A 26,289-nucleotide genomic window follows, 5' to 3' on the forward strand; every position below is an offset into this window, starting at 1 on the left:
TTTTTTGCCCTAGCACTAAACAGGTGATTCAAATAATTAGGGCTAGGGCAAAAAAACTAAATGTGCACCGAGTTTGAGAAACACTGTTTTTGAGCGTGAACCTGCAGGAGCAAGTCACTGCCTTGGTGTTTGCAGAGAACGACAGGGGTTGTCATTCAGGGCCATTTTGTTGTTGTATGTTTGTTTTTGATGGAAGATGGAGGGGATAGCAGTGTGGGGTTAAACAGGAGTTTAAGGATCATCACAAGGTCAGAGATTGGAGAAGCTGATCCAAATCTGAATAGCATTGATCCGGATAGTGTGGGCTCCAACAGGGTTTGGCCCTGAGGCAATGTTTGTTAAAAGAACTGGAATCGATTAGTTCACCACAGGCCTTTCTCAGTGGACTGCAGCAGTGCATACACATGTAGAGAGAGAACAGATAAGAGGCTTAACTTAGTCTTCTGCTAGTTTCATCTTCTGCTTCTGAAGGTCTTGCTGTATCTCTGGAGGATCTCTCCCTTCTTCCAACCGCAGTGTTGGCCCTGATCAACCCCCTCTAACAAGAAGCCTGCTTCTCTCCCATTGGAACATGAGGGAAAACATAGAGTATCTCAGACAGCTGGAGTTTAGTTTGACACCACAGGCTCTGCTTCTTAAAGGTTTAAAATATTGATTTGTTTAAACCTGGTAGAGAGCATGAAGAGCAACCCGTTCCCTTTCTACTCGTTACAGGTTTAGAGGAAGGCGGTGTGTTTGTGAGTGGGAGGGATGAGGGATGAGGGGATGATGCTTGTTGGAGTAGAAGATTGAACTCTTTGACCCTGCCCTCCCTAGTACCCTACTCTAACCTGCCCTCCCTAGTACCCTACTCTAACCTGCCCTCCCTAGTACCCTGCTCTAACCTGCCCTCCCTAGTACCCTGCTCTAACCTGCCCTCCCTAGTACCCTGCTCTAACCTGCCCTCCCTAGTACCCTACTCTAACCTGCCCTCCCTAGTACCCTACTCTAACCTGCCCTCCCTAGTACCCTGCTCTAACCTGCCCTCCTTAGTACCCTGCTTTAACCTGCCCTCCCTAGTACCTACTCTAACCTGCCCTCCCTAGTACCTACTCTAACCTGCCCTCCCTAGTACCCTACTCTAACCTGCCCTCCCTAGTACCCTACTCTAACCTGCCCTCCCTAGTACCCTACTCTAACCTGTCCTCCCTAGTACCCTACTCTAACCTGCCCTCCCTAGTACCCTACTCTAACCTTCTCTCTGAGCTGATGTATAGCTTTAAATCAGGTGGTCTTTGGGCTTAAATAGTTAGTAGTCAGTCATCCTGACCAGGAACTGTGTCTAGGATCATAAATGATCTGACTAACAAAAGAGTCTGTCTTAACTATTGAACAATGGAGGATTTGTTTGCTGATCTGTTGGCCAATCAAATTCTCCAATATCCTGGTTGTCATACTCAGTCCACATTTTTAGGAACCTGCTAGTTGATACCAAACACAGGCCTCTGTCCGCACCAGATCTTTATTTCCAGTAACTAGAGTTTCAAGTTTGTGTGATTAATTAATTAGAAATCTTACTCATGAGAGTCCAAACAGAAATCATTAGCCGTACGAATCTCCTACCCTTTGAAGATTAGTCACAAGTTTCTCTCTCATATAACGAGTAATCATATCCCCTGTGATTCTGTCTGCTATAGAAAGGGATGGAACGAAAGATAGAACAAGAGATGGTGAGAAAGAGAAGCAGACAGATGGAGAGGAAGGTTAGAGATGACACCACATCATCTGCCTCCTCAGAACATCACATGATGATGAAGCTAACTGTGATGATGTGCCTTGCGGACTGCCTGGGGTCCTTTAGGGATCAGAACCCAGCAGGAAGTCTGGTTAGATCCATCCCATAATATATGAGTTAATGTGGAATCAGACCCTGTACACTGCAGAGGGCCAAACCTCCTGAGGCTTCTGTCTTCTCCCATTCAGCATGCTGGAGCTTGTATCTTGTTTTCACATGGTACCACATAAATCTGACTGATTCTTTCTCTTAAGTGTCAGTTGTCACGTACCATACAGATCTTTGTGTGGTATCATGTATGCCCATTTTATTGGCCATATCACAATGTGCTAATTCCCACTCACATCCTCTCACAGTTAACTAAAACATATGGTGCTGTATTGAGGTGTCTGGGATTCCGCATTAAGATTTGGATTGCGTGTGCACCTACCCCCCCACCCCCCAAAAAAAGTTACCAAACACGTAGGGGTTGAGATTAAGGGGCTTGGATCAGCAGAATTTGGCTGGGTGCCCCCCGTTTGAAGCCTGCCTGCCTGCCTGTCCCCCCGGTCAGTGTCCCCCCCCAATCCCCACCACAAACACCCAGATTATAGTGATAGGATTCCCCTACTTTCTGATTTGGTTAATCCCTACTTTTAATGACAATCTAATCAAAGATGGTTGATGAGGTTTGGGTGGAGAGGGGGGCTAGATTTGGGGCACACTGTATGGTGTGTGTGGTAGAACTCATAACGTGTGGATACATTATGTAGACGGACTATAAATCTGGTCATTTATCATCTATTATGGTATCCCAAGGTCTATGAGCTCAGTGTTGAGTCTGTGTGGACACCTAACGCAATGCTGGCCTTCAGAGGGGCATGTAGGGACATGTTCATAAGAGACCTCCAGTTCCATGAGGCCTGTGTTTACATTCTTCTAAGCCATAAGCCTCTCCAGGCCTGTGGGTATGTGTGCTAGCTAAGGTGTAGGTGGCCTGAGGTCCTTGACTTCTTGTTCCATGCTACAGCCAGAACCATTAAACCCTTCTAGAGTCATTCCAGGCTTCCATTGAAAGCATACCGTTGTTCTCAACCAAAATGTTTATCTGATCAACGATGCCATCTACTTTCCTGCACCCTCTATCTCTCCCCAACACGTGAGATGTCCATCATGCACTAGACATGGAGTGTGTGTACTGTAGAGTGTATGTGTAGAGTGTGTGTAGTGTAGAGTGTGTGTAGTGTATCTGTAGAGTGTGTGTATGTGTAGAGTTAATGTGTAGAGTGTGTGTACTGTAGAGTGAATGTGTAGTGTGTGTGTAGTGTAGAGTGAATGTGTAGAGTGTGTGTAGAGTGAATGTGTAGAGTGAATGTGTAGAGTGTGTGTAGTGTAGAGTGAATGTGTAGAGTGTGTGTAGTGTAGAGTGAATGTGTAGAGTGAATGTGTAGAGTGTGTGTAGTGTATAGTGAATGTGTAGAGTGTGTGTAGTGTAGAGTGAATGTGTAGAGTGTGTGTAGTGTAGAGTGAATGTGTAGAGTGTGTGATGTGTAGAGTGTGTGTAGTGCAGAGTGAATGTGTAGTGTGTGTACTGTAGAGTGAATGTGTAGAGTGTGGGTCGGGGTCAGAGAGGAGAGTAAAGGGAAAGGGGGATACCTAGTCAGTTGAACAACTGAATGCCTTCAACTGAAATGTGGGGGGCTGTCATAATCGACATCCACATCTTCGGCGCCCGGGGAACAGGCTTAAAGCAAGGTCAAATGTCTGATTGACTCAGGCGAATCCAGACATGGGGATTGTAGTCCAGCTGAGAAATGTAAATCTCTGTTGGATAAATCACTGCTGTTGGGCATTGGAAATTAAATATGTAATGGAAGGATGAGTATTATTTTTAGAGCGAGAGAGACACAGGGAGCGAGAGAGAGAGACACACAGGGAGCGAGAGAGAGAGAGACACAGGGAGAGAGAGAGAGACACAGGGAGCGAGAGAGAGAGAGACACAGGGAGCGAGAGAGAGAGAGAGAGACACAGGGAGCGAGAGAGAGAGAGAGAGACACAGGGAGCGAGAGAGAGAGAGACACAGGGAGCGAGAGAGAGAGAGACACAGGGAGAGAGAGAGAGAGAGAGAGAGAGACACAGGGAGCGAGAGAGAGAGAGACACAGGGAGAGAGAGAGAGAGAGAGACACAGGGAGCGAGAGAGAGAGAGAGAGACACAGGGAGCGAGAGAGAGAGAGAGACACAGGGAGAGAGAGAGAGACACAGGGAGCGAGAGAGAGAGAGAGAGAGACACAGGGAGCGAGAGAGAGAGAGACACAGGGAGCGAGAGAGAGAGAGACACAGGGAGAGAGAGAGAGAGAGAGAGAGAGACACAGGGAGCGAGAGAGAGAGAGACACAGGGAGAGAGAGAGAGAGAGAGAGAGACACAGGGAGCGAGAGAGAGAGAGAGAGACACAGGGAGCGAGAGAGAGAGAGAGACACAGGGAGAGAGAGAGAGACACAGGGAGCGAGAGAGAGAGAGAGAGAGACACAGGGAGCGAGAGCGAGAGAGAGACACAGGGAGCGAGAGAGAGAGACAGGGAGCGAGAGAGAGAGACAGGGAGCGAGAGAGAGAGACAGGGAGCGAGAGAGAGACAGGGAGCGAGAGAGAGAGACAGGGAGCGAGAGAGACACAGGGAGCGAGAGAGAGAGAGACACAGGGAGCGAGAGAGAGAGAGAGACACAGGGAGCGAGAGAGACACAGGGAGCGAGAGAGAGAGAGACACAGAGAGCGAGAGAGAGAGAGAGATACAGGGAGCGAGAGAGGTAGAGACACAGGGAGGGAGAGACACAGGGAGCGAGAGAGGATGACACAGGGAGCGAGAGAGGATGACACAGGGAGCGAGAGAGGGAGACACAGGGAGCGAGAGACAGGGAGACAGGGAGCAAGAGAGAGAGAGACACATGGAGCGAGAGAGACACATGGAGCGAGAGAGACACATGGAGCGAGAGAGACACAGGGAGCGAGAGAGAGACACAGGGAGCGAGAGATGGAGACACAGGGAGCGAGAGATGGAGACACAGGGAGCGAGAGATGGAGACACAGGGAGCGAGAGATGGAGACACAGGGAGCGAGAGATGGAGACACAGGGAGCGAGAGACTCCTAACCTAGAGTCTCTCTGTGTGGTTGGACATTTCTGAACAGGCACTGTAAAAGGGCTGCCTCGTGGTCTATTAAGAAATTAAGGCCAAAGTCCAGAGAGCGGCAACCATTAATAGTGAATAAACACTCCGTCACCCACCCCAAGCCATTAAAGACCAATAGAATCGGGTGAAACAAAACAGACTAGTGAATACAAGCCGTCTCACACTGTCACACTCTACACTCTGCAGGTTGACGTTTATTGGGATTAATCTTGTCCTGGAGGCAGAGCTGAAGGAGTTCCACTAGATGGCCCATATACAAAGTCAAAATTATATATCGTAAAAAATCATGAAACAAAAATGTAAGGTTAGCAGTGTGGTTAAGGTTAATTTTAGGTTTAAAATCAGATTTTCTGACTTTGTGGCTATGCCAGCTAGTGACTACCCTGAAGAGCTACCTCCAGTACATGAGTCATCCCAATAATGGCCAACCTGCTAACACTCCAGCCTCGTGTCCCTGAGGTAGTAGTCATCTTCCCTTTCTAAACTCCATCTGCTACTTTCAATCTGGGGAATTTGGATGATTTCCTCATTTGATATGCCTGTACTCCTAAATGACCTTAAGAGCATTAGACTAAATTCTATAATCAGAGAGGGATGGTGATATTTGTCCAGGGGGTTTCCTACAGCCTAAATCTTCTGTTTTATTAGAACTGCCTTCTTCTAAGTCTCTGGTGAGCATGTGGAGCGGGGAGGAAGGGGGAGGGAGAGCAGTGAGGTCGGTAGGGGCAGGACAGGAGAATGATGGCGGGATAGAGGCGGGACAGGGCGATGACGGCGTCCAGATGGAAACTGCTATGACTGAGTGGTTCTCTCTCCAGGGTAGACTATTTTAGGAGGCAGGGTTATTGGTGCAACACTTCTCTCTCCTCTGTTCTGTCCCCAGCTGAACCTCAGCTGTAAAAGTTGGCTCATTTCGAAATGGCAGAAATTCCAAATGGGAAAAATAGCTCATTCATCAAACCCTGACCTCTCTCTCTCTCCAGGCGTTTGGACAAGTCTACTCCAACCATAAGAAGGTGGCTGCAGATGGGGAAAGCAGGGAGGAGTCTCTGATCCAGGAGGCGGTGTGTAAGGAGGCCTATTACGAGCAGCGGGTCTTGGAGCTGCAGACGGAGCTCCGCCAGGCCCGTAATGTCCTCACCAACACCCAGTCAGAGAACGAACGCCTGGCCTCCATCACCCAGGAGATGAGAGAGGTGAGACGAGAAGAAGAGAGAGAAAGAATAGATTCAGTTGCCACAATCTACTGTAGATACAAGTTTGCATACAGACTAATATATCCCATCTGCACCTGGTATTAAAATGCTTCCTGATATCTGGACGGGTGTAGCCTCGATGCACAAAATACAAATTGGCTGCGTTCACACTGGCAGCCCAATTCTTATCTTTTTCCACTAATTGGTCTTTTGACCAATCACATCAGATCTTTTCACATCAGATCTTTTTCAGAGCTGATCTGATTGGTCAAAAGACCAATTAGTGAAAAAAAGATCAGAATTGCGCTGCCTGTCTAAACGCAGTATATGTAATCATAACTTGATTGAATCTAGATTTTAGTTAACCATCACTAACCATGACTGGATTAGTTTGTTGGACCATTTGTGATTGGATTTGATAATAGGTATAGACTGGGTATATGAGATCAGATCCTTACAATATGTGCATGAATGCAATCAAAATTACACTTGCACATGCTCAACTACACAATCGCTGGCACACACACACTCTTTCACCTTCACAAATAAAATCAAAGTTGATTTGTCACTTGCACAGGATACAGCAAGTGTAAACAGTAGTTAAATGCTTGCTTGCAAGCTTGTCAAGCTCTTCAATTTCTTCCTCAACAATGCAGTTCTATTGCACATCGGAAAAAAATAAATACACAAGAATATACACTGAGTGTACAAAACATTATGAACACCTGCTCTTTACATGAAATAGACTGATCAGGTGAATCCAGGTGAAAGCTAGCTAGCTAAACAATGAACCAGCCCCAGCTAGCAATGAGGAATGAGCCCTGAAGCGGCCCTCTTCCAGGGGGCCAGAACTGATTGAATCGGCCCGGTGTCGGACTCGGCCCAAGTACTGAATGACTGCCCAGAATCGGCCCAAGTACATCGGACCGTTTTTGTCTACCGGAATTCAGCCGACTTTGACCGGCATCTTACCAGAATCCCCCCAGAAGCAGCCCGATGCAAATGTAAATAAATGTATACAAAATTACCAGATTGAGTCATTTTAAATATTACTATTATACATTTTATACATACAAATTATACCCATCCACAAAAAAACATTTGGTCCGAAAAAATACCATACACCTGGTGACCGTGTCAGCGTGCATGCGCCTGGCCCGCCACAGGAGTCGCTACAGCATGATGGGACAAGGACATCCCGGCCGGCCAAACCCTCCGCTAACTCATGTGCGTCGCCTCATGGGTCTCCCGGGCGTGGCTGGCATGGGTCTCGAACCAGCATCTGTAGCAACATGCAGTGTCTTAGACCGCTGCGCCACTCGGGAGGCTCCATCCACAAAGTTTTTAATGCTTATCAATTGCCTTGCATAAAGTATCAAAATACTAAAATACTACACAGGACTCTTAAAGAATTTCATTTAAATGTTGATTGTATTTTTTGTTCACAGAAACAATGAGAAAATATGGAAAAATAAATATTGAAATGCTAATTATAAAAAGCCCATGTAATCATCTGCCAGAGAGTAGCCCCAATCGGCTCGAGACCCGAGTAATATATTTGAGCCAGATAACTATCACCGGAATCGGCCCGAGCCTCAAGTAATATATTCATTTGGGCCAGATAACTCTCACCGGAATCGTCCCGAGCCCCAAGTAATACATTTGGGCCAGATGACTCACACCGGAATCAGCCCGAGCTCAATCCCCACATCCTAGCCATAAGTAATACTGCCGAAGGCGGCCCAGACGCCCACATGACGTCGGCCGAGTCTGACTCTCAGCCGAGTGCCCCGACTCTCAGCCGGAATCGGCCCAGATCCACTGTGCTAGCTGGGATATAACCCCAACTCATACTACTACCAATACAAACATTGTCATAGCTGTAGTATGAGGACTGTCAACACATACTGAACCGCTCATGTTATAGACAGAAGCGAGCTACATGGCAGACCAATCCGAACTCATCTCCCGGCATTTCTGCCCATCCATTATCTCAGCCAATCATGGCTAGTGGGAAGGTTCCTGTCTTTTTACATGTATAAACCAACAAGGCTTGTAATTTAACAATGGTATACAAGTTTGTTAATAAGGCACATGAAATTTCACATGTTCCAGAAGGTATTTCTGCCCCAAAATAAATGTTTACGTTCAAATGCCTCTCCTGTGAAGTAGCGACGTGTGACATACGCCTAGTTTCATGAAACGAGTCACATGTATAGTAAATTAAATACTGCAGTAGCTGTTTTCAAAGTATTTCTGTAATTTTCTTTTCATAGTTGGTGAAATAATCGCACAAAGTCAAAGGGAATCCTATATATCCCACCTTGCGCTGCAACACTGCCTGGTTGGGGGCTGTACGCACCTGAAGAGCTGAGTGAAAGATTTATTTCTAGAAACGCTGTGCACAGGCATAAAAGTTGGTTTCATTTACTTACATTGTTAGTAGGTTACATTGTTAGTAGGTTACATTGTTAGTAGGTTCATTTTAGACAACACTGTACACATGCATAAAAGTTTGTCTAATTTACTTATTGTTAGTAGGTTACATGGCTGGTAAAAATTCTGAGTGGCTTGTACATTTTTTAATCTATCTGCCACAGTGGCTGGAGTACCAAAAATATAATTTTAGGCCAAGATCATTATCAGTAGTAATAAATTAGAGGGATACTGGTGGCAGATGTGTAATCAGGGTTAAAGTGAGTGAGCAGCAGGATAAGTATAATAAATTGTAGCAGCAGATACACATACCTGTACTAGCATTGAAGTGTTCCCAATTAATCAAACTTGCCCTCACTTGCACAATGTACACACCCATATATATTTGCTATACATCCAGATACTGTTTACTGTGGCTACTACACCACAGTTTCAGACTTGCGTGACTGCAGTGCTACCGATAGAACTCTGCTTGGCGTGTCCAGGCAGGACTAATCACACCCTGATGGTTTCAGCCCCTGTGGTGAACTGGCACAGATCAGGCTGATTTAACTAGCGCCATCTTGGCTGTCATATTGATGTGGTCCTGTGACTGCAACCCTGGGGATCTGGGCAGGCCTGAAATGACAGAGGGAGAGAGCAGGGAGTGCTCTGCTGGTGAGTGCTCTGCTGTGGTGTGATGGAGGGAAAGGTTAACAACCACTGCTGGTGAAAGGCAGATCATACTTGAGTATAACTTTTTGCCTCAAGGCAAATATATCAGACATTGGCTATAGTACATTTACTGTGGTTACAGGTTACTTGTTGCTTTAGTAATGGGTGAAATTTATGCTGCTGCACTGGGACTCATTGCACAGGGTACAGGCACTAGGTCCTGAGACTGGCAGCACGTGCCCATCATCCAGCTCTGGCGTCAGTGGCGTGACTCTCCTCTCACATCAGATCTGGCATTCCTCCCTTGCCTGAGAGCGCCAGCCGTGCCATCCGCCTGCCCTCTTGTCTGCGGAGGGACAGATAAGAGCCAATTATCGAGGAATGTGTATACAGTGAGTGTGTGTGTGCACATGCATGGATTTGCCTGTGTGTACTGTGGGTGTGTCAAGGTTGAGCCAGAGGTGAAGAGATTGAAATAACAAGAGGGGCAGGCAGGTTGAAAGGGGGCCCAGCCCCCCTCGGCAAGGTGGGGAGCTCTGTCTGACACAAAGAGAGGGAGACAGAAAGAGAGGGAGAGAAAGAAAGATAGAGGGACCTTTAGATTGAAGAGTTGTGTTCCCTTGGCAGGAGGGATGAAGGGTAGAATAATGAGGAGTGATTTCTGATTCACTGGCTGTTGAGGAGGAACAGGAGAAGGCCAGAGTGTAGCCCTACTGCAATCTAGGAGGGGACAACTTATCCAGAACGCTGCAGGCCGCCTGGTTTTCAACCTTCCCAAGTTCTCCCATGTCACCCCGCTCCTTCGCACACTCCACTGGCTTCCAGTTGAAGCTCGCATCCACTACAAGACCATGGTGCTTACCTACAAAACAGCAAGAGGAACTGCCCCTCCCTACCTTCAGGCTATGCTCTAACCCTACACCCCAACCTGAGCACTCTGTTCTGCCACCTCAGGTCTCTTGGCCTATGGGAGGGCAGCTCCCACTAAGCCCAGTCCAAGCTTTTTTTCAGTCCTGGCACCCCAATGGTGGAACCAGCTTCCTCCTGAACCTAGGACAGCAGAGTCCCTGCCCATCTCTGAAAGCACCTGAAACGCTCAAAGAGTATCGTAAATAATCCCCCTCCTCACCTCGACCGACCAACCCCCCCCCCCCCCCCCCCTCCTCTGAACCAACAGACTTTGCTGATAGCTACTTTATTGAGGAAAAGTGTACTTACTATGCCTGAGACCCTAGTTGTCCCACCTAGCTATCTTAAGATGAATGCACTAACTGTCAGTCACTCTAGATAAGAGTGTTTGCTAAATGACTCAAATGCAAATGTAAAATGGGCAGTGTGTAGCCCTAGCGCAGTACAAGAGGGGAATATACAATAGTACACGCTTAGTAAGGTTATTATAGTTTTGTGTTTTTCCATTAATGGCTTTCTACCCCTCCCCACCACCAGCCCAAAACTGCTCCTGTCTCTCTCTCCTGTCCTATTTCTGTAGTTTCTCAAAGTCTTATTTTGTCAACAGAAAATCAGAAAGCATGCTATGAGTTCCCATCTCTCTCTCTCTCAATTCAATTCATATTTGTTTTTACATTACCAAGACAAGTGCAATAGATAAATAACAAAAGTGAAATAAAAAATCCGAAATGAAGAATTAACATTACACTCACAAAAGTTTCAAAGGAATAGAATGTCATTTTAAGACGATGTACAGTGTTGTAACGATGTGCAAATACTTAAAGTACAAAAGGGAAAATAGATATTAATTAATATGGGTTGTATTTACAATGGTGTTTGTTCTTCACTTGTTGCCTTATTCTTGTGGCAACAGGTCACAATATTGCTGCTGTGATGTATTTCACCTAATATACAGTTGAAGTCGGAAGTTTACATAAACCTTAGCCAAATACATTTAAACTCAGTTTTTCACAACTCCTGACATTTAATCCTAGTAAAAATTCCCTGTCTTAGGTCAGTTAGGATCACCAGTTATTTTAAGAATGTGAAATGTCAGAATTATTATATAGAGAATTATTTATTTCAGCTTCTATTTCTTTCATCACATTCCCAGTGGGTCAGAAGTTTACATACACTCAATTGGTATTTGGTAGCGTTGCCTTTAAATGTTTCGGGAAGCCTTCCGCAAGCTTCCCACAATAAGTTGGGTGAATTTTGGCCCATTCCTCCTGACAGAGCTGGTGTAACTGAGTCAGGTTTGTAGGCCTCCTTGCTTGCACATGCTTTTTCAGTTCTACCCACACATTTTCTATATGATTGAGGTCAGGGCTTTATGATGTCCACTCGAATACCTTGACTTTGTTGTCCTTAAGCCATTTTGCCACAACTTTGGAAATATGCTTAGGGTCATTGTCCATTTGGAAGACCCATTTGCAACCAAGCTTTAACTTCCTGACTGATGTCTTGAGATGTTGCTTAAATATATCCACATATTTTTCTTTCCTCATAATGCCATCTATTTTGTGAAGTGCACCAGTCCCTGCTGCAGCAAAGCACCCCCACAACATGATGCTGCCACCCCCGTGCTTCACGGTTGGGATGGTGTTTTTCGGCTTGCAAGCCTCCCCCTTTTTCCTCCAAACATAACGATGGTCATTATGGCCAAACAGTTTTATTTTTGTTTAATCAGACCAGAGGACATTTCTCCAAAAAGTACGATCTTTGTCCCCATGTGCAGTTGCAAACCGTAGTCTGGCTTTTTTATGGCGGTTTTGGAGCAGTGGCTTCTTCCTTGCTGAGCGGCCTTTCAGGTGATGTCGATATAGGACTCGTTTTACTGTGGATATAAATACCTGTTTCCTCCAGCATCTTCACAAGGTCCTTTGCTGTTGTTCTGGGATTGATTTGCACTTTTTGCACCAAAGTACGTTCATCTCTAGGGGACAGAATGTTTCGACTTCCTGAGCGGTATGACGGCTGCGTGGTCCCATGGTGTTATACTTGCGTACTATTGATTGTACAGATGAACATGGTACCTTCAGGCGTTTGGAAATTGCTCCCAAGGATGAACCAGACTTGTGGAGGTCTAGAATATTTTTTCTGAGGTCTTGACTGATTTCTTTTGATTTTTCCATGATGTCAACTGTGTATAGGAGTTTATCGAAGTTTGATTTGTTTTCGAATTCTTTGTGGGTCTGTGTAATTTGATGAAAATATGTTTCTCTATTATGGTCATACATTTGGCAGAAGTTCAGGAAGTGCAGCTCAGTTTTCACCTAATTTTGTGGGCGGTGTGCACATAGGCAGACCTACCTCTCAAGAGTAGACAGGCTATCTCAATAGCAAGGCTAACCTCACTGAGTCTGTACACAGTCAAAGCTTTTCTTAATCTTGGGTCAGTCACAGTGGTCAGGTATTCTGCCACTGTGTACTCTCTGTTTCGGGCCAAATAGCATTCTAGTTTGCTGTAATTATCTTTTTGTTTTCTCATGATTTGGTTGGGTCTAATTGTGTTGCTGTCCTGGGGCTCTATGGGGTCTGTTTGTGTTTGTGAACAGAGCCCCAGGACCAGCTTGCTTAGGGGAGTCTTCTCCAGGTTCATCTCTCTATAGTTGATGGCTTTGTTATGGAAGGTTTGGGAATCGCTTCCTTTTAGGTGGTTGTAGAATTTAACGTCTCTTTCTGGATTTGGATAATTAGCGAGTATTGTCCTTATTCTGCTCTGCATTAATTATTTGGTGTTTTACGTTGTACATGGAGGATGTTTTTTGCAGAATTCTGCATGCAGTCTCTCAATTTGGTGTTTGTCCCATTTTGTCTCTCTCTCTTTCATTCTTTCTCTCTCCTTTTGTCTCCCCCCCCCTCTCTCTCACCCTTCCTTGTTTAACCCCTCTCCTCAAATCCCTCCATGTTGGGATTCAGCAGATTTGGTTAAACTCTGCGACAGCGTTTTGCTGCTCAAGTATAGCGATTACTCCAGTTCTGGGAGGGGAGAGGGTCTGAAGACCGTCTCTGAGTGAGTTTGACACCCCGTCTGTTTGACCCCCCCGTCTGTTTGGAAAACGTCTGTTGAGAGCTTAATGAATCCCAACACTTTGCTTTGAGCCAGCTAAAGACTGGTGTTTATTACGGAGATTTGGGCAAAGAAGTCCTTAAGACGACATATACTTCACATGGACTTACGATTTTTGACAGATCCCGGATTTCTCCATTATATAGGCCAGTTGCTACTTGGCTCTGGGACTGAAATTAGTCTTAAGATTGGCTTTCTGGAAACCAGATGTCCTTCTCCAAAATGTAGCTCACATGTTTTTATACTTAGGCTGTGTGATTGAGGTCTAAAATAGGAGGCCCTTCTGAGTAAACACATGAAAACCTCCTGTCTGCAGGAACACAAGAATCAGCCCCCACTTAATGAACACATGAATCCACGTATTCCTATGTACTTACCCCACTTACATCGCTCTTTCGCTGTGAATACAGAGAAGCTGATTTTAGAGCCATATTAATGCTGGGAGCAAGTCTTCAGTAACAAAGTGCTGTTACTGGTGCTCGACTGGTGTCCTTGTGTGTGGCTCTGTCTGCCTGAAGGAGCCAACTCCATTGTGAACACACACACACACACACACAGGGACTGGTGCAGTGGCATGGTGGGTGGCCAGGGCTAATTGGCTAGATGGAGGGGGTTGGAGTGTAAATCTCACTATGTGCAGGAGATAGTGACACCCCTCCACTGGCACTTTATGGGCACCGGGAGGGGAGGGGAGGTGAGGTAGCGGGCGGAAGGCGGACAGCGGGTGGATCCAGGGCACTGAGGCTGGCATTGTGATGGGGACTGAGGACTCTGAAAGGAACCTTTGTCAGCTAGCTTTAAAATTAGGCAGCTAGGGAAGGAGGGAGAAAGGGAGAGGGTGGCAAGAGGACCTGGAGAGTGTGAAAGAGAGAATAGGAGAGGGAAATGTGAGAGAGGTTTAATGAGAATAAACAGAGCCCCTAATCGTGATGTGTTTGTTTATTTTTCTGGGAAATGCTTGGCAAACCTGCTTTAGTCGGGGGGATGATTTTATCCAAACCTCTGTCAGTTGATCTGTCATGAGACTGGTCACTGTTTGCTTTGCCCCGTGACTGTTGACCTTCTTTATCTATGAGAGATTTGAAATAGAAAAATAGGTAGTCTCTAGACAGCCTTAACAACCCTTGATACAGTACCTGTCTGCTATATCGGATGCAGACATTTTTATGATACATAATTGTGTCAGAAAGGTTCAGGCACCATGTGAGAGGTCATTTTCATGATGTCCCATAGACATTAATGACCAGTGCTGTCAAAATTCTGTTTTTCCTTTGTTTTATATAATATTGTCACAGATGACGAAACTAACATTGTAAAAGTGTGACAAAATGTTATCCATGTTATTTCCTGATTGTATTTTCAACCAGAAACTATCTACAGAGGCCCTTCTAATCAACAGGTTTGCATGGGCAGGAGTTACTGCTTTCCATGGTGACATCACCATGCAGTAAATTGGTTATTCTACAAAGGGTTGGTCAAAACAAACATTGTGATTGGTTGAGACGCGTTCTAAGCCATACTAAAAAACCTGTTTAGCACGGGTCAGCCTATGACTTAAAATGGGAATCTTGTTTTCTGTTACATCTGAGAAATCCCTGTGCATCCACTGTCCCATCAGCCCAGCCAGCCAATTCATTAACTTGATCTCCACTGTAAAAAGCATCTAGACATTATTTCCCAAATGCTTCAAGTCTAACCTTGCTGTCTGTATCTGCACATTTGCAACATTGTTTCAATATTGAAATTCGATCTCCACTGTCCTATTGGGAATTAACCTGACAGTCACAATTATGAATAAGTATAATTTTTATGGATATATACAAATAAATGAAATACAGCTACGTTGCTGTTATTCTTGCTGCAGTTTGACGTGACTGTGTAAGCCGTAGTTGGCTAGCTAGCAAGCAAGGGAGGAGAGCGTTGCCAGCCAGCATGGCAACGGAACATTTAGAACAAACGACTGGGTCACGTTCATAGATATGGAACAAAAAGACTTAACGTCCGGGTCGGGTCTCTGGCAACCTAACCAATAGAATTAACGGCCAGCCGGCTTGGCTAGCAACCGTAGATGTGTCCGGACTAGGCCTATATTTTTGTTGAGGGATGAAATAGTAGCCTATGAATACATTTATCAAAATAATGTTTTTATTTAATTGGTAACCTGTTGTAGAAAAGCAATTGTACACTCAAAGTTGTGAAAACAACTTTTTTTAGCACGGCTGTGCAGATCTACGGTACGAGGCGGACCACTGCACAGCCGTTGTTTGGCACTCCCTCTCGTGTACAATTGCTTTAATAGACCAATAACGAAGACAGTTCCAAATCTCTCTGCCAATAACAGCTAGTTTTCCCTCCCCACTCAGACCACTCCCAGACAGTCCTAGCAAAAATCTTGCTTGAAAAATAGGTTTTTTGCTAAAAAGTTATTTTTGCCCATTTTAATGGAAATCTATTACTGTACGGTACTTAATTGTTACCCAGAAATGATTTAATATTGATATAAAAACGTCTGCATTGAGCCTTTGATCACCCACCCTACTGAAACTCTGTGACCTTCTCTGCTCAATAACCATCAATCACAGTTAACCTACTGCTATATTGGTATACTAGTAGTGGCACATGCACTGCTCAGACGTGTAAAGCATCTAAAACAGCAGCTGTCTATTACTAGAACTATCTGAGAAAGCCTAGGAACGCCTCCTCCCTCCCCCTCTCTTTCTATTGATCATGTTGAGCATACTGCTAGTATGCAGCATTCATACGTCACATTTAGAAGCGTCTGCCATCTGTGAGGCCCATCGACACCCAGCCAGTTAGTTGGAGCAGGACGGAATGGGACCCAGAGCCTTGGGCAGTGAAAAGCCACATTTATCTGCCACGGTGCAAGCTACAGTACAGGATTAGAGCCACACAATGGGGCAGTAACACAGATAGGCGGTGCACTGTAATGGCCATGACTCCATTAGACTCGACCTTTAAATAATTCACTCAGAGCCACAGAAATACTTATTCCTTATCACTACACTATTTAGTGTCTGCGGACATGGTAGCATATATCCGTTTACAGTTACCCTGTAGAGGATGGGGATAGACAGTCTTAGTCGTGTAGCCAGCACCTTCCTAATATTGCAATGCAACCCCCCAAAGCTCAACACGGGAAACTGTTGAGTGTGAAAAACCCAGAAGCGTTGCTGTTCTGGACACACTCAAACCGGTGCGCCTGGCACCTACTACCATACCCCGTTCAAAGCTTGAATATTTTGTCTTGCCCATTCACCATCTAAATTGCCACATACACAATCCATTTCTCAATTCTCAAGGCTTAAAAAAACCTTCTTTAACCTGTCTCCTCCCCTTCATCTACACCTCGTAGACGGTCCATTTCACAAGCTTGTTTATAACTCTTAAATTAGCTGGATTATCGACCAAATGGAAGAGAAGGAGTGAGATACAAGGATAAGAGCAGGAAGGAGAGGGCATGAGATACTCTGGAGGAGAGAATTTTTCATTCTGATGTGTCATTTTGATATGTTAACCTCTTATTAGGCTGCTGTATGTTTAGACTGTAGAATGGCTGCAGCTTTTGAAACGTTTTAACATCCTTAAGGCCAAGAAAGAATGAAGGTTCTAGAATGACAGAAGTTACACTGATGGAGGGTTTTATAATAGAGGAGTAGCTCTTTATAGGAGATGGTGTATGTGTAACGGATGTGAAATGGCTAGCTAGTTAGCGGGTACGCGCTAGTAGCGTTTCAATCAGTTACGTCACTTGCTCTGAAACCTAGAAGTAGTGTTGCACCTTGCTCTGCAAGGGCCGTGGCCTTTGTGGAGCGATGGGTAACGATGCTTCGTGGGCGACCGTTGTTGATGTGTGCAGAGGGTCCCTGGTTTGCGCCCGTGTCGGGGCGCGGGGACGGTTTAAAGTTATACTGTTACATATGGAGGTAGAATGATGATGGGGTGGCGGTTCTTTCTTCCCCCTAAATATTAGCTGACATGAGCCCAATATAATAAAGCTCCCAGAAGGCCCTGGGGTATAGGTGTCTTCTACGTTATTGTCTCTCTTCCAGGACTGTCACCATGAATGATCTCCTCCTGGACTATGATAGCAAGAGGAGGGAGGGAGAGAGTGAGGAGGACAAGAGGGGTAAATCAAATAAATATCTAATCAAATCTAATTTTATTTGTCACATGTTCTGAATACAACAGGTGTAGACATTACAGTGAAATGCTTAGTTACAAGCCCTTTACCAACAATGCAGTTTTAAGAAAAATACCTACAAAAATAAACAGTAACAAATAATTAAAGGGGGAAGAGAAGGAGAGAGCGAGATGAGAAGGGAATAGAGATGAAGGGAGAGAAAATGTGTGTGAAGGGTAGAAAGAGAAAAAAAGGGGGAGAAGGGGAGAGTTAGAAGGGTGGATGTGGTAAAGAGACCGATACAGATTCTCCCCATTACAGAACAGCTCTAGCTTTGACCTGATGCCATTGACCTTGTAGATCAGTTTACAAGGAGCCAACCTACCCTGGTGTGAAACCAGGGGCACTAAGCCCTCGAGATGTTCCCTGGGTAATCTTCCCACCCCGCCCCACATACCTCACCCACCCCCCCTCTGCCCAGTTCCGTATGTCTCTCAGACTGATGGATATTTACTGTATAGTCACGAAGATACCTTTAAATACCTTTTAACAACCTTTTTTTAACTAGGCAAGTCAATTAAGAACAAATTCTTATTTACAACTGCCTTGTTCAGGGGCAGAACGACAGATTTTTACCTTGTCAGCTCTGGGATTCGATACAGCAACCTTTCGGTTACTGGCCCAACGCTCTAACCACTAGGCTACCTGCCGCCCTGAATGATTCGTAATGATGTTTGTCTTTTCGTATCAGGTTTAAAGGGCCGGACTCAAAGTGTGTCACTGATTTAAGCCACCGGTCCAGCAACACCAAAGTGATTGTTCATGTTCAATCAATCAATCAATCAATTTTATTTTATATAGCCCTTCGTACATCAGCTAATATCTCGAAGTGCTGTACCCCAAACAGCTAGTAATGCAGGTGTAGAAGCACGGTGGCTAGGAAAAACTCCCTAGAAAGGCCAAAACCTAGGAAGAAACCTAGAGAGGAACCAGGCTATGAGGGGTGGCCAGTCCTCTTCTGGCTGTGCCGGGTGGAGATTATAACAGAACTATGCCAAGATGTTCAAAAATGTTCATAAGTGACAAGCATGGTCAAATAATAATCAGGAATAAATCTCAGTTGGCTTTTCATAGCCGATCATTAAGAGTTGAAAACAGCAGGTCTGGGACAGGTAGGGGTTCCGTAACCGCAGGCAGAACAGTTGAAACTGGAATAGCAGCAAGGCCAGGCGGACTGGGGACAGCAAGGTGTCATCATGCCCGGTAGTCCTGACGTATGGTCCTAGGGCTCAGGTTCTCAGAGAGAAAGAGAGAACGAGAGAATTAGAGAGAGCATACTTAAATTCACACAGGACACTGGATAAGACAGGAGAAGTACTCCAGGTAACCAACTGACCCTAGCCCCCCGACACATAAACTACTGCAGCATAAATACTGGAGGCTGAGACAGGAGCGGTCAGGAGACACTGTGGCCCCATCCGAAGAAACCCCCGGACAGGGCCAAACAGGAAGGATATAACCCCACCCACTTTGCCAAAGCACAGCCCCCACACCACTAGAGGGAAATCCTCAACCACCAACTTACAATCCTGAGACAAGGCCGAGTATAGCCCACAAAGGTCTCCACCACAGCACAAACCAAGGGGGGGCGCCAACCCAGACAGGAAGATCACGTCAGTAACTCAACCCACTCAAGTGACGCACCCCTCCTAGGGACGGCATGAAAGAGCACCAGCAAGCCAGTGACTCAGCCCCTGTAACAAGGTTAGAGGCAGAGAATCCCAGTGGAGAGAGGGGAACCGGCCTGGCAGAGACAGCAAGGGCGGTTCGTTGCTCCAGAGCTCATGACCTACTGAAGAGATAAGTCTTCAGTAAAGACTTAAAGGTTGAGACCGAGTCTGCGTCTCTCACATGGGTAGGCAGACTGTTCCATAAAAATGGAGATCTATAGGAGAAAGCCCTGCCTCCCGCTGTTTGCTTAGAAATTCTAGGGACAATTAGGAGGCCTGCGTCTTGTGACCGTAGCGTACGTATTGGTATGTACGGCAGGACCAACTCGGAAAGATAGGTAGGAGCAAGCCCATGTAACGCTTTATAGGTTAACAGTAAAACCTTGAAATCAGCCCTTGCCTTAACAGGAAGCCAGTGTAGGGAAGCTAGCACTGGAGTAATATGATCAAATTTCTTGGTTCTAGTCAGGATTCTAGCAGCCGTATTTAGCACTAACTGAAGTTTATTTAGTGCTTTATCCGGGTAGCCGGAAAGTAGAGCATTGCAGTAGTCTAACCTAGAAGTAACAAATGCATGGATTAATTTTTCTGCATCATTTTTGGACAGAAAATTTCTGATTTTTGCAATGTTACGTAGATGGAAAAAAGCTGTCCTTGAAACAGTCTTGATATGTTCGTCAAAAGAGAGATCAGGGTCAAGAGTAACGCCGAGGTCCTTCACAGTTTTATTTGAGACGACTTTACAACCATCAAGATGAATTGTCAGATTTAACAGAAGATCTCTTTGTTTCTTGGGACCTAGAACAAGCATCTCTGTTTTGTCCGAGTTTAAAAGTAGAACGTTTTCAGCCATCCACTTCCTTATGTCTGAAACACAGGCTTCTAGCGAGGGCAATTTTGGGGCTTCACCATGTTTCATTGAAATGTACAGCTGTGTGTCATCCGCATAGCAGTGAAAGTTAACATTATGTTTTCGAATAACATCCCCAAGAGGTAAAATATATAGTGAAAACAATAGTGGTCCTAAAACGGAACCTTGAGGAACACCGAAATGTACAGTTGATTTGTCAGAGGACAGACCATTCACAGAGACAAACTGATATCTTTCCGACAGGTAAGATCTAAACCAGGCCAGAACTTGTCCGTGTAGACCAATTTGGGTTTCCAGTCTCTCCAAAAGAATATGGTGATCGATGGTGTCAAAGGCAGCACTAAGGTCTAGTAGCACGAGGACAGATGCAGAGCCTCGGTCTGACGCCATTAAAAGGTCATTTACCACCTTCACAAGTGCAGTCTCAGTGCTATGATGGGGTCTAAAACCAGACTGAAGCATTTCGTATACATTTAGAGGCCATGATTATTTTCATCATTGTGTCAAGAGATATAGTACTAAAACACTTAAGTGTCTCTCCCGATCCCAGGCCCTCGCAGAGCTGTGCAGATCCAGGACAGCTAAGCCCTGGAGGAATACGCAGATTCAAAGAGGAGTCCGTAATTTGCTTTCTAATGGTCATGATCTTTTCCTCAAAGAAGTTCATGAATTTATTACTGCTGAAGTGAAAGCCATCCTCTCTTGGGGAATGCTGCTTTTTAGTTAGTTTCGCAACAGTATCAAAAATAAATTTTGGATTGTTCTTATTTTCCTCGATTAAGTTGGAAAAGTAGGATGATCGAGCAGCAGTGAGGGCTCTTCGGTACTGCACGGTACTGTCTTTCCAAGCTAGTCGGAAGACTTCCAGTTTGGTGTGGCGCCATTTCCGTTCCAATTTCCTGGAAGCTTGCTTCAAAGCTCGGGTATTTTCTGTATACCAGGGAGCTAGTTTCTTATGACAAATGTTTTTCGTTTTTAGGGGTGCAACTGCATCTAGGGTATTGCGCAAGGTTAAATTGAGTTCCTCAGTTAGGTGGTTAACTGATTTTTGTCCTCTGACGTCCTTGGGTAGGCAGAAGGAGTCTGGAAGGGCATCAAGGAATTTTTGTGTTGTCTGAGAATTTATAGCACGACTTTTGATGCGCCTTGGTTGGGGTCTGAGCAGATTATTTGTTGCGATTGCAAACGTAATAAAATGGTGGTCCGATAGTCCAGGATTATGTGGAAAAACATTAAGATCTACAACATTTATTCCATGGGACAAAACTAGGTCCAGAGTATGACTGTGGCAGTGAGTAGGTCCAGAGACATGTTGGACAAAACCCACTGAGTCGATGATGGCTCCGAAATACTTTTGGAGTGGGTCTGTGGACTTCTCCATGTGAATATTAAAATCACCAAAAATTAGAATATGATCTGCTATGACTACAAGGTCTGATAGGAATTCAGGAAACTCAGAGAGGAACGCTGTATATGGCCCAGGAGGCCTGTAAACAGTAGCTATAAAAAGTGATTGAGTAGGCTGCATAGATTTCATTTTTTTTTGTAAATTGAAATTTGCTATCGTAAATGTTAGCAACACCTCCGCCTTTGCGGGATGCACGGGGGATATGGTCACTAGTGTAACCAGGAGGTGAGGCCTCATTTAACACAGTAAATTCATCAGGCTTAAGCCATGTTTCAGTCAGGCCAATCACATCAAGATTATGATCAGTGATTAGTTCATTGACTATGACTGCCTTTGAAGTGAGGGATCTAACATTAAGTAACCCTATTTTGAGATGTGAGGTACCACGATCTCTTTCAATAATGGCAGGAATGGAGGAGGTCTTTATCCTAATAAGATTGCTAAGGCGAACACCGCCATGTTTAGTTTTGCCCAACCTAGGTCGAGGCACAGACACAGTCTCAATGGGTATGGCTGAGCTGACTACACTGACTGTGCTATTGGCAGACTCCACTAAGCTGGCAGGTTGGCTAACAGCCTGCTGCCTGGCCTGCACCCTATTTCATTGTGGGGCTAGAGGAGTTAGAGCCCTATCTATGTTGGTAGATAAGATGAGAGCACCCCTCCAGCTAGGATGGAGTCCGTCACTCCTCAGCAGGTCAGGCTTGGTCCTGTTTGTGGGTGAGTCCCAGAAAGAGGGCCAATTATCTACAAATTCTATCTTTTGGGAGGGGCAGAAAACAGTTTTCAACCAGCGATTGAGTGCTGAGACTCTGCTGTAGAGCTCGTCACTCCCCCTAACTGGGAGGGGGCCAGAGACAATTACTCGATGCCGACACATCTTTCTAGCTGATTTACACGCTGAAGCTATGTTGCACTTGGTGACCTCTGACTGTTTCATCCTAACATCGTTGGTGCCGACGTGGATAACAATATCTCTATACTCTCTACACTCGCCAGATTTAGCTTTAGCCAGCACCATCTTTAGATTAGCCTTAACGTCGGTAGCCCTGCCCCCTGGTAAACAGTGTATGATCGCTGGGTGATTCGCTTTAAGTCTAATACTGCGGGTAATGGAGTCGCCAATGACTAGGGTTTTCAATTTGTCAGAGCTAATGGTGGGAGCCTTCGGCGTCTCAGACCCCGTAACGGGAGGAGTAGAGACAAGAGAAAACTCAGACTCAGACTCCGACTCGCTACATAATGGGGAGAACCGGTTGAACGTTTCTGTCGGCTGAATGAGCGACACCGGTTGAGCATTCCAACAGCATTTCCCTCCAGAAGCCATGAGAAAGTTGTCCGGCTGCGGGGACTGTGCGGGGGGATTTATACTAACGTTACTATCTGTACTTACTGGTGGCACAGACGCTGTTTCTTCCTTTCCTACACTGAAATTACCCTTGCCTAACGATTGCGTCTGAAGCTGAGCTTGTAGCACAGCTATTCTCGCCGTAAGGCGATCGTTCTCCTGTATATTATGAGTACAGCGACTGCAATTAAAAGACATCATGTTAATGTTACTACTTAGCTTCGGCTGTTGAAGGTGTTGACGAACCATGTCCAGATAAAGCGTCCGGAGTGAAAAAGTTGAATGAGGGAAAAAAGTTGCGATGGAAAAACTAAAAATATAAACGGTAATTAAAAACAAAAACAAAACAAAAAAACGTAAAGTTGTCAGCTAGCAAAGTAAAGTAAAGTTGGCAGCAAAACGCACAGCAACAAAACGCTGGATCGATTGGGCTGATAGTAAGTCTGCACAACAGCTGTCAGGCTTGCAGCCATGCACTACAGTACATGCTCCAGTACACACACACACACACAAATGTACACTCATATGAATGCACATACATGCTCACGTGCCTATGCATTTTCACACTAATATGACCCCTGGACTCACACCGAAACACTAATTCACATTTATGTGCATTCATGCACGATATCACCCCTCTAGACTTACACACAAACACGACCACACACAAAGGGAAGACTAGAGAGATCAGAGCAACACACCCACCCACACAGTAAAATATATATATATTTTTTTAATGTGAACTTGAGTGTGTTCGCCCCACTAATGGTTTCTGGGTGTTGAATAGAATGACAATCGCTCCCAGCAATAAGCAGGATGAAAGAATATCTATTTTCTCCCAGATTCTGACTGTAGAATGGGGCTACAGACCTACAGTATTCCTATGGAGCCATAGAATTCTCTGTTTACAGAATCTGTGACGTGGGGGTTGTGATGGTATGTTTGATTCCTTTCCTCTTTCCTCCTGGGGTTAATCCAGCTCTGTACTGGGCTGTTTCAGATTCAACATGGGCTGATGTAGTGACCTTCGCTCTGCAAAGCCTTGCTGTCTCAGGGGCATTTCCATTGTCCTCATCTGCTCTCTAGGCTCCTATACAGCTTCTACAGCTTTGAGCAACACTGTTTCACTAGAGATCTGTCTGTAAACAGAGCCGGACAAGGCTGCTCCTTTTCTCTCCTCTCCATGTGACAGATAGGCCTAGATCTAATTATAGTCGTGCGGTTGGCTCAGTGTTAAATTCAAATCTCCCTACCATCACATCTAAGTCAATATGACACCAATGCTGATGAAAATTTGCAAATCATCTTGATTGGAGGTGCACAACACACTCCCTGCCTGTCGTCATGATCTGTCAGACCGTTACAGAGAATCCCTATACCAGATTTTTGACAGGGTTGTTAGCATTAGGGTTCTCAGAGTCAAAAGAAAATGGTCAACCTTTACATTCACTACTACTCCAGTAATCACTTCTTTCAATGAAAACAGTTCACATTTCTTGCCCCCATTCGTTTAACCTTTCACGAGCCTCTACCCCGGGTCCGGGATCACCCCCCACCCCCCCCACACACTGATTAGCATAGCTAGCATAGCTTCACAAGTAGATAGTAGCATCTAAATATCATTAAATCACAAGTCCAAGACACCAGATGAAAGATACAGATCTTGTGAATAAAGCCACCATTTCAGATTTTTAAAATGCTTTACAGGGAAGACAAAATATGTAAATCTATTAGCTAAACACGTTAGCAAAATACACCACTTTTCTAACTCCATCAGTTTCTTACTACTTCAGGTGCTATCACCAATTCGGCTAATCTAAGATATTGATAGCCACAAACCAAGAAAAAAACTCATCAGATGACAGTCTGATAACATATTTATGGTATAGGATAGGTGTTGTTAGAAAAAAGTGCATATTTCAGGTAGAAATTTTACATTTACATTTAAGTCATTTAGCAGACGCTCTTATCCAGAGCGACTTACAAATCACAGTTTACAATTGCACCGACCATCACAAATCGACTAGAATTACTAGATAGAGCAACGTGTATGACCAATTTACTCATCATAAAACATTTCATAAAAATAGACAAAGCATAGCAATGGAAAGACCCAGATCTTGTGATTCCAGACAATATTTCAGATTTTCTAAGCGTTTTACAGCGAAAACACAATAAATCGATAAGTTAGCATACCACATGTGAAAACGTTACCAGAGCATCGATTCCAGCCAAAGAGCGCTATAACGTAATCACCGCCAAAATATATTAATTTTTTCACTAACCTTCTCAGAATTCTTCCGATGACACTCCTGTAACATCATTTTACAACATACATATACAGTTTGTTCGAAAAGGTGCATATTTAGCCATACAAAACCGTGGTTATACAATGGAAATAGTCACAACTCAAGCCTCAAAATGAGGAACGTCAGCTTTCAGAGTGATCTAGTTTAATCGAAAGCTAATCATATACTTGACTAAAAAATACAGGGTTGACAGGAATCGAAAGACAAATTAGTTCTTAATGCAACCGCTGATTTACATTTTTAAAATTATCCTTACTTTTCAATACAGGGTTCGCCAAGTGAAGCTATACCAAACAAAATGGCGAAATATGCGTTTAAAATATTTCGACAGAACAACGATTTATCATATTAAATATTGCTTACTTTGAGCTGTTCTTGCATCAGATTCTTGGGCAATGTATCCTTTCTATGTTATAAACGTCTTTTGGTCGATAGATGTCCTCTGTCCTTGGAAATATCCACTAACGATCGAACGGGACCACAAAACGTGTCCAAAGTTTCAGAGTGCACAACAAAGAAATTCCTCAAAATCGCACTAAACGGATATAAATTGCTATAAAACGGTTCAAATTAACTACATTATGATGTTTTTAACAACTATAACGACTGAAAACATGACCGGAGAAATATTGCTGGTTAGACAACGATTTGGAATGAGGCAAGTCCGATGTCCTTCACGCTTCAGGCGCGCGACGAGAAAGGGAGGTCCCTATACATTTTGTGGTTTTATAATGGCTGTGATTGTGCAATCGATTCCATTCAAAACGTGATGACGTACAGACACCCAGAGGAAGACGTAGGCAGTGTCGGTTTCTTCATAGCATTCACTGTCGCCTTAAAAACAGACTCCAGATCAGGGGTAAAAATTTCTGAAATCTGACCCCTGTCATGAAAAGTGCTGTAGATATTGTTCTGTACCACTCAGAGACAAAATTCCAACTTCTATAGAAACTAGAAGGTGTTTTCTATCCAATAATAACAATAATATGCATATTGTACGATCAAGAATTTAGCACGAGGCAGTTTAATTTGGAGACCCAAATATGCTAATGCGGAACAGCACCCCCTATAGTTCCAAGAAGTGAACGCCTAATGCCTTCTCGCCTTCTGACCAGCAGAAACACAAACAATTATTACAAGACCACTTCTGGTTACCCTCACCGATTCCACAGTACCGAACTCTGTTTTCACCCACCCTGAAACCACAAATGGATCAGCCAAAAGGCAAGGGTCCACT

The 26,289-nt window shown here is 44.7% G+C and overlaps 1 protein-coding gene across 1 annotated transcript in view; it reads left to right on the forward strand.

Moving 5' to 3' along the window:
* Positions 1–26,289, forward strand: part of LOC139542819 (protein bicaudal D homolog 2-like) — a 114,531-nt gene that overhangs the window by 37,356 nt on the left and 50,886 nt on the right. The window contains exon 2 of the mRNA XM_071348677.1: positions 5,922–6,134. Coding sequence (XP_071204778.1) covers positions 5,922–6,134 — 213 coding nt within the window. The remainder of the gene's footprint in view (positions 1–5,921; positions 6,135–26,289) is intronic.

The sequence above is a fragment of the Salvelinus alpinus genome, chromosome 17 (genome assembly GCF_045679555.1).
Source record: "Salvelinus alpinus chromosome 17, SLU_Salpinus.1, whole genome shotgun sequence".
Lineage (NCBI taxonomy): Eukaryota > Metazoa > Chordata > Actinopteri > Salmoniformes > Salmonidae > Salvelinus > Salvelinus alpinus.